This window comes from Triticum urartu, chromosome 2A (genome assembly GCF_056163025.1).
Source record: "Triticum urartu cultivar PI428250 chromosome 2A, HENAU_Tu73, whole genome shotgun sequence".
NCBI lineage: Eukaryota > Viridiplantae > Streptophyta > Magnoliopsida > Poales > Poaceae > Triticum > Triticum urartu.
Window position 1 is genome coordinate 337576428 of NC_141874.1, and position 9635 is coordinate 337586062.

The following is a 9635-nucleotide window of genomic DNA, read 5'->3' on the forward strand; positions in this document are numbered from 1 at the left end:
GAGCACTGCACGTTCCCCTTGAGACTGGTCAAAATTTTGGTGCTGCTGTTGATGCTTCTGCAGCTCCTGCTGCTACTGCAGAGGTAGAGGACCATTACAAGGATGAGGTTGATCAAAATCAGAACTACGTGCAACCACCAGCACCACCACCACCAGGTCGTCCTCATGCATATCATCGCAACGGTAGGGCTGCACCACCACCTGAGGTACGAGATCATGACCATCTTCGTAAACTAAAATTGAATATTCCACCATTTGAGGGTAGATATGTTCCTGATATATATCTTACTTGGGAGTTAGAAACTGAACAACGTTTTACATGTCTACAATATCCTGAGGAGCGATGTATTCCTGCTGCTGTTTGTGCTTTCACTAGTTTTGCATGTGTTTGGTGGTCTGAACATTGTAGATTATATCCTATTCTGGCTACTTGGGCTGCTTCGAAAAATGCTATGCGTACTCGCTGGGTTCCACCATATTATCAACGTGAATTGCTTCAAAAATTGCAGCGTTTGAGACAAGGAAAAAAATTATGTAGAAGAATATTATCAGGAATTACAAACTGGTATGATTCGATGTGGTAATGTTGAGGATAATGAAGCTATGCTTGCACGTTTTATGGGTGGATTAAATAAAGAGATTCAGGCCATTCTAGAGTATAAGGAATATAATAATATCATCGTTTATTCCATCTTGCTTGCAATGCTAAACGTGAAGTGTAGGATCGACAGGCATTGGCGCGAACTAACTTTTCTGCAGGTCGACCTTCATCATGGACACTGCGTGCATCCTCCACTTCCACACGTTCTACTGCACCGGTGCCTCCGTCAGCTGCCTCCGCCAACCATGATACAAGAAAGCAGACACAACCACCACTATCTGCCAAGAGCATACCTTCTGGGCCTGCACAGAGCTCTTCTTCATCCATGGCATCAATAGGGCAAACACATGATATTATTTGTCATCATTGCAAGGGTGGAGCTCATTATGCGAGACAATGCCCATCTAAGCGTGTGATGATTGTTAATGAGGATGGTGGGTATGAGTCCGCTAGTGACTATGATGAGGAGACTTTGGCTCTTATTACAATTGAAGATCGCGGTGGAGATAATTCTGATCATGAGACGCAATACATGGCTGTTGAAGATGCTGACAGATATGAATGTTTAGTTCCTCAACGTATTTTGAGTGTGCAGGTTACACAAGCTGAGCAAAATGAGAGGCATAATTTGTTCCGTACAAAGGGAGTTGTGAAGGAACGTTCTGTTTGCATCATCATAGATGGAGGGAGCTACAACAACTTGGCTAGCATGGAGATGGTGGAGAATCTATCTCTCACCATAAGACCACATCCACATCCTTACTACATCCAATGGTTCAACAACAGTGGCAAGGTTAAGGTAACATGTATTGTTCGTGTGCATTTTAGTATCTCTACATATGCTGATTTTGTTGATTGTGATGTGGTACCCATGCAAACATGTTGCTTATTACTTGGTAGACCATGGCAATTTGATAAAAATTCTGTACACCATGGTCGAAACAATCAGTATACTCTTGTTCATAAGGACAAAAATATTACTTTGCTTCCTATGGCTCCTGATCCATTTTGAAAGATGATATTAAAACAGCTAATAAAGCAAAACAGGAGAAACATAACAGTGAAATTCAGATTGTGGCAAAAGAATTTGAGAAACAAATGAAGCATAATAATAAACCATCTAGTGTTGCTTCTGAAATTAAATTGAAAAGTGCATGTTTACTTTCCACCAAATCTGACATTGATGATCTAGATTTCAGCTAATCTATTTGTTATGCTTTTGTGTGCAAAAAGGTGTTATTTTCTTTCGAGGATGTACCTTCCTCTTTGCCTCCTGCTATCACTAACATTTTGCAGGAGTTCACTGACGTCTTTCCACAAGACGCGCCACCGGCATTTCCACCTATTCGAGGGATTGAGCATCAGATTGACTTGATTCCCGGTGCTTCGTTGCCTAACCGTGCGCCATACCGTACCAATCCAGAGGAGGCGAAGGAGATTATGCGTCAAGTACAGGACCTGCTCGACAAAGGTTATATACGCGAATCTCTTAGTCCTTGTGCTGTTCCTATTACACTAGTGCCAAATAAGGATGATACGTCACGTATGTGTGTTGATTGTAGAGGCATTAATAATATTGCTATTTGTTATCACATCCTATTCCTAGGCTAGATGACAAGCTTTATGAATTGAGCGGCTCTACAATATTCTCCAAAGTGGATTTGCGTAGTGGATACTATCAAATTCGTATGAAATTGGGAGATGAATGGAAAATAGAATTTAAATCTAAGTTTGGATTATATGAGTGGTTAGTCATGCCTTTTGGGTTAACTAATGCACCTGGTACTTTCATGAGATTAATGAACGAAGTTTTACGTGCTTTCATTGGACGATTTGTGGTAGTCTATTTTGATGATATACTGATTTATAGCAGATCTTTGGAGGAACATTTACACATTGTTTTTATTGCTCTACGTGATGCACGTTTGTTTGGTAACCTTGGGAAGTGCACCTTCTGCACCGACCGATTATGTTTTCTTGGCTATGTTGTTACTCCACAAGGAATTGAAGTTGATAAAGCCAAGATTGAAGCTATTGGGAGTTGGCCGCGACCCAAAACGGTCACGCAAGTGAGGAGTTTTCTTGGCCTCGCTGGATTCTATAGGCGTTTTGTGCGAGATTTCAGCACCATTGTTGCACCTCTCAATGAACTTACAAAGAAGGATGTACCTTTTGTTTGGGATACCGCATAGGAAGAAGCCTTCACGGTATTGAAAGATAAGTTGACACATGCTCCTTTACTCCAACTTCCTAATTTTAATAAGACTTTTGAGCTTGAATGTGATGCTAGTGGAATTGGATTAGTAGGTGTGCTATTACAAGATGGCAAACCTGTTGCATACTTTACTAAAAAATTGAATGGGCCTTGTCTGAATTATTCTACTTATGATAAAGAATTATATGCTCTTGTTCGGACTTTAGATACATGGCAACATTATTTATGGCCCAAAGAATTTGTTATACATTCTGATCATGAATCGTTGAAACATATTAAAAGTCAAGCTAAACTGAGTCGTAGACATGCTAAATGGGTTGAATTCATTGAGACTTTCCCTTATGTCATTAAACACAAGAAGGGTAAAGAAAATGTTATTACTGATGCATTGTCTCGTCGCTATACTATGCTTTCACAACGTCAAAATATTTGGTTTGGACACCATCAAAGATCAATATGTGCATGATGCTGATTTTAAAGATGTAATACAAAATTGTAAAGAAGGAAGAACGTGGAACAAGTTTGTCGTTAATAATAGATTTGTTTTCCGTGCTAACAAACTATGCATTCCAGGTAGCTCCGTTCGTCTTTTGTTGTTGCAGGAGGCGCATGGAGGAGGATTAATGGGACACTTTGGAGTGAAGAAGACGGAGGACGTACTTGCTACACATTTCTTTTGGCCAAAGATGAGACGGGATGTTGAGCGTTTTGTTGCTCGCTGCACTACATGTCAAAAAGCTAAGTCAGGACTCAATCCTTATGGTTTATATATGCCTTTGCCTGTACCTAGTGTTCCTTGGGAGGATATATCTATGGATTTTGTTTTAGGTTTACCTCGAACAAAGAAGGGGAGGGATAGCATATTTGTTGTTGTGGATAGATTCTCGAAAATGGCACACTTTATACCATGTCATAAAAGCGATGATGATGTTAATGTTGCTGATTTGTCCTTTCGTGAAATTATTTGCTTGCATGGTGTGCCAAATACTATTGTTTCAAATCATGATACTAAATTTCTTAGCCACTTTTGGAGATGTTTATGGTCTAAGTTGGGGACTAAACTCCTTTTTAGTACTACTTGTCACCCCCAAACTGATGGACAAACTGAAGTAGTCAACAGAACATTGTCTACTATGCTTAGCGCCATTTTCAAGAATAATAAAGAAATGTGGGAAGAATGCTTGCCTCATATTAAATTTGCTTATAATTGTTCATTGCATTCTACTACTAAGATGTGCCCTTTTGAAATTGTGTATGGTTTCCTACCTCATTCACCTATTGATTTGTTGCTTTTTCCATCTTCGGAGAAGGTTAATTTTGATGCTAAAGAACGTGTTGAATTGATATAAAAAATGCATGAGTTAACTAAGGAAAACATTGAGCATATGAGTGCTAAATATAAACTTGCTGGAGATAAGGGTAGAAAACATGTTGTGTTTGCACCTGGAGATCTTGTTTGGGTACATTTGCGTGAATGCATCGTGTTAGAGAAAATAAATGATGGTCCTTTTAATGTGTTAGAGAAAATAAATGATAATGCATATAAACTTGAGCTGCCTGTAGATTTTTGGGTTCGTCCCACTTTTAACATTGCAGATTTGAAGCCTTATTTGGGTGAGGAAGATGAGCTTCCATCGAGGATGACTTGATTTCAAGAAGGGGAGGATGATGAGTACATCAATACCATTGTTGTACCCACAGCCCCTACTGCTATACATACTAGACCAATTACTAGAGGTCGCGCACGCCACTTGAATTACCAGGTTCTTTCGTTTCTTGGTAACGATTCTAATGTTCATGAGAATATGATGCTGCCTAAATTGGATACATTTGTTCTTCTTACAAATGAAGGGCCTACCTTGGACAAGACAGATGAACCTTGGAGCAAGTTCAAGCATGGAGATGATGGCATGCGCAAGGGGAACAAGAATTGAGTTACAAGTGATGATTCCAGGACTTTGAAGCCACCATAATGACTGCATGACGCCTTGGACGAAATATACAAGATGCCACTTCATAAATTTCATCCAAGGGCTATTCTAGGTGCTGTGTCACCTTATTTTTGGGCCAGGCCCATGTAATTTTGAAATACTTGATTATAGGTTGGTCTTAGAGTTCGTATGTGTGGGGAAAGAAGAGTTAGGGTTGGTTTCGGACCCCTCCTCCAAGGGCCACGAAATCCCCCTCCCTCCTCCATATATACAGCCCTTAGGGCATCGTTTAGACATTGGGTTTTGTTTAGATTAAAAGTTCGCCATAGCTGCAAGTTCACGTACTTCGTTTGTGTTCAACGACCAGACAAAGGCGTCACAGAACCCCACCTTCATTAATAAAGCTTTCCTCTTATATTCGCAATATCCAGATTGCAATCTCAGTTTCTTGCTTGTTCTTCGTTTGCTCACAGGAAACAGACCCTCGTGGTCAGGTTGATCGTGCTCCGGCGTGGTCAATAACCCCTCGGAAGTTGGTTTAGCGATTGCTATGGCGCGACGTCTCGCATGTTCGTAGTCGGATCGTCAAGGTTGACTCCCACAAAAAATGATAACCACCATCTCATCGAAACATCGGGATACCTTCGCCTCTATCATCGACTCCCACAAAAACCGATAGCCACCATCTCATCAAAACATCGGGACACCTTCGCCTCTATCACCACGGCGGGCGCCGGCATGCCCGATGCTCTGTACCCCCACCATATGCCACGTGGCAGTCACCACCCTCAACGACAGCGGGGCTGGCCTCAAGGTGCTCTTTGTGGAAGCTTCCGGCTTGCTTCACGTGCCACACGGCCGGCTCCGCCCCACCAAGCCCTTCTCCGGAGTCGTCGATAGCTCCACCTGCCCCCTAAGGCAGATCCGCCTCCCCGTCACCTTCGGCACCCGTGACAACTACCGCACCGAGCTCATTGACTTCAACATCGCCTGCATCGGTCTCCTGTACAACGCCATCCTTGGGTACCTAGCCTTGGCCAAGTTCATGGCGGCAACTCATCCTGCCTACAATCTCATGAAGATGCTGGGGAGTAGCGGCGTCCTCACCATGGTCGAAGATACCAAGGAGGCGCTGGTGGCCCTCAAGCTCGCCTTCAGGGCCGTAGCAGCCCCCCGACCAAAGGAGGAAGGAGTCTCAGGGGCTTTAGGGGCTGCGCCAGCAAAGAATAAGAAGTTGTTCTCCCAAGATCGCGCTGAGACAAAGCAGGTGCTGGTAGACGAGGGCGGGGCGTCGGGTGCCACCTTCACCATAGGCGTCGGCCTCCCCTGGAATAAGAGGAGGCGCTGGTGAACTTCCTGCACGAGAACAAGGAGGTGTTTGCCTGGGAACCCAAGGATCTTGTCGGGATCCCGAGGGGGACAATCGAGCACCACGTGAGGGTGTGCCCTAATGTGTGCCCGGTGAAGTAGAAGGCGTGGCGGCAGTCCATGGAGAAGCAGTCTTTCATCATCCAGGAACCCACAAACTAGAAGAAGCTGGTATCATTTGGGAGGTGCAGTACCCGAAATGGCTAGCGAACCTGGTCGTTGTCCCCAAGAAAGGCAGGAATAAACGCATGTGCGTCGACTTCACCAACCATAACAAGGCTTAACCTCAAGATCTGTTCCCGCTCTTGCACATTTATCAGATCGTCGACTCCACCACCGAGTGTGACCTGCTATGTTTTCTTGACGCCTTCTCAGGTTACCACCTAATCAAGATGGCGGTGCAGTACATTGAGAAGACAACTTTCTTGACCCCATGCGGGGTGTATTGCTACACCTGCATGCATTTTGGGTTGCGCAACACTGGGGCGACCTTCCAGCGATTGATGCACATCGCTCTGGGCTGGCAGCTCGGGAGGAACGCTGAGGCCTATGTCGATGACATAGTGGTAAAGTCTCGGGAGTCTAGGACCCTTATCCAGGACCTGGAAGAAACATTTGCCAGCCTACGCAAGGTGGACTTGCGGCTCAACCCGGAGAAATGTGTGTCTGTCGTCCCCTCTGGTAAATTGTTGGGTTTCCTCATGTCCCATAGGGGAATTGAGGCAAATCCAGAGAAGGTCAAGGTGATAGAAGAGATGAGCCCACCACAGACTCTCAAGGAAATGCAAAAACTGGCGGGCTGTGTAACCTCACTGGGGCACTTCATCTCAAGCTGGGGGAGTGCGCCCTCCCGTTCTTCAAGCTGATGAAAAAGAAGGGCCCATTCGAGTGGACACCGGAGGCTGACGCAGTGTTCCAAGATCTCAAGAAATACCTCACCAGCCTGCCGGTGATGGTAGCACCACGTCCTCTGGAGCCCCCAGTGCTATACCTGGCCACCATGCCTCACTCAGCCAGCGCGACACTGGTGGCTGTCCAAGAAGGGTGCCGGGATGGGGGCCTGCCAAGCGATGTCGCACGCCTCACCAAGATAGCACGGCTCCAGGACGGCACCGCTGAAGCCTCGACGGCACCAACAGACAACCAAGCCCCACAGGACAATGCTCCTGAGGCCGCGGCTGCCCCAACAAGCGACCAAGATCTCGAGGTCCCCTAGCATCAGGAGGTGCAAGACTCCACCAACACTTCCGTCCTCGTCGAGCACCCGGTGTACTTTGTTAGCATGATGCTACGTGACGCGCGGGCGCGCTACCCCATGCCGCAGAAGCTCTTGCTCGCGCTCCGCATCGCCTCCCGCAAGTTGTGCCACTACTTCCAAGGCCACCCCATCAAGGTCGTCTCAGCTTACCCCTTGGAAAGGGTGCTCCGGAGCCCTAACGCCATGGGGAGAGTCGCCGAATGGAACATCGAATTGCAGGCATTCCAATTGGAATTCAGCACCACCAGGGTCATCAAGGGGGCGGCACTCGCCGATTTCGTGGCGGAATGGACCGACGTTCCAAGGCCCGAAGTAGGCGAGGGCCGATCCCTCTCGCCAGGCAGCGAGGCACCAGATGGATGGGTCTTGTACTTCGACGGCGCCTTCGCACGTCAGGGTGCGGGGGTTGGAGCCATGCTCATCTCTCTCACTCAGGACAAGCTCGACTATGATGTGCAGCTCTGCTTCCAACACGGCAAAAAGGTCTCCAACAACATCACGGAGTACGAAGGCTTGATTGCCGGTCTTAAGGCTGCGACCGCATTGGGCGTGAAGCGCCTTACCATCAAGGGTGACTCCTAGCTCCTCGTCAACTTCTCCAACAAAGTATACGAGCCAAAGGATGACCACATGGAGGCATACCTGGCAGAGGTACGCAAAATCAAGAAGCAATTCTTGGGTCTGGAACTACAGCACGTGCCACGCGGCACGAACAAGGAAGCAGGAGGAGCTCCCCCCTGCACAAAATCAAGAGGGCGTCCCGACGCCTGCCTCAGGAGCCCGGCGTCTTTGAGGAGCGGCTCTTCAAGCCCTCAGCAGCACCTCCTGTCGCGGGCCCAACACCACCGCAGGAGGAGCTCCCCCCTGCACCCCTCTCAGGAGCCCCCGCTTGCGGCCTGACCTCGGGAGCGTGTCTGCTCCTCGCGCTCAAGCCTCAGGAGGCGTGCTGGACCGAAGAGTTCAAAGTGTACCTACTTTAGGGAACCCTGCCGGAGAAGGAGGAAGATGCGAAGCGTGTGGCTCGGCAGGCTACTGCCTATTGCATTCAGGATGGTGAGCTCTACCGAAAACGACCGAACAATGTTTCCTTGCGATGCATCTCCAGGGAGGTGGGGTGTGAGCTATTAACCGACATACACGGCGGAGATTGCGGACACCACTCATCATCATGCACCTTGGTGGCAAGGCATTCCGCCGCGGATTCTACTGGCCCATGGCGCACAGCGACGCTGCCGAGCTGGTGAGAACCTGTGAAGCCTGCCAGTTCCATGCCAAGCAAATCCACCAACCTGCTCAGGGCCTCCAAACCATCCCGCTCTCATGGCCGTTTGCGGTCTGGGGACTGGAGATCTTCGGCCCATTCCCTCGAGCGCCCTGAGGCTAATGCTACCTTTATGTCGCCATCGACAAGTTCATCAAGTGGGAGGATGTGGAGCCCATCCTCACCATCCCAGCTGGCTCGGTGGTCAAATTCATCAAGGGCCTCGTGAGACGGTTCAGGATCCCCAATCGCATCATCACCGACAACGGCTCACAGTTCACTAGTAACCTTCAAAGCATAATGTACTAACCTTGGAACGCAGATATGCTATGCTTCGATGGCGCACCCCAGGAGCAACGGCCAAGGCAATGGTGCCAACGTGGAGGTTCTGAGGGGCCTCAAGGCAAGAACGTTCAAGAAGAAGCTCGAGGCCTGCGGTAGGGGCCGGCTGGACGAGCTCCAGTCCGTGTTGTGGTCCATCTGCACCACCGCGACCAAGCCGACCGACGAGACTCCTTTCTTCCTTGTTTGCGGAGCCGAATCGGTTCTCCCACACGAGGCCAAGCATCGCTCCACGCACGTCTTGGCGTTTGACGAGGCATGCCAGGATGCCTCACGGGGGATGGACGTCGTGCTGGGGAGGAATGCCGCCGCCAAGGCTCGCTCCGGGCGGCAAGGTACTAGCAGGCATTGCGTTGGTACCACTGTCGCAGCGTCTGCTCCATGATGCTCGAGGTGGATGATCTCATCCTAAGGCAGGTGCTATCCATGGAAGGGCTGCATAAGCTCTCACCCATGTGGGAGGGCCCATTTTAGGGTCGCCCGTGTCTCTAGGCCTGGAGCCGCAGGACGGGATCCCCATCCAGAACACCTGGAACATCCAGCACCTCAGGAAGTTCTACCCATGAAGCAAGGCCCAGTGCCTATGAAGGTCTCTGCTCGTGACACTCATGTAATAATGAGTGGGGCTGTACATGCCCCAGAGTCTCTGGAGTGCCACC

The 9635-nt window shown here is 48.2% G+C and overlaps 1 protein-coding gene across 1 annotated transcript; it reads left to right on the forward strand.

Moving 5' to 3' along the window:
• The first annotated feature begins 7430 nt into the window (after positions 1–7430).
• On the forward strand, positions 7431–7955 carry LOC147985020 (uncharacterized). The gene has a single exon (XM_087541369.1). It carries the CDS (start codon positions 7431–7433, stop codon positions 7953–7955), a length of 525 nt encoding a protein of 174 aa, XP_087397495.1.
• Positions 7956–9635: the final 1680 nt, after the last annotated feature.

What these genes read in the sequence shown, in the direction of transcription:
- LOC147985020 (XM_087541369.1), top strand. Translation starts at nt 7,431, where the DNA reads ATGCCGCAGAAGCTCTTGCTCGCGCTCCGCATCGCCTCCCGCAAGTTG.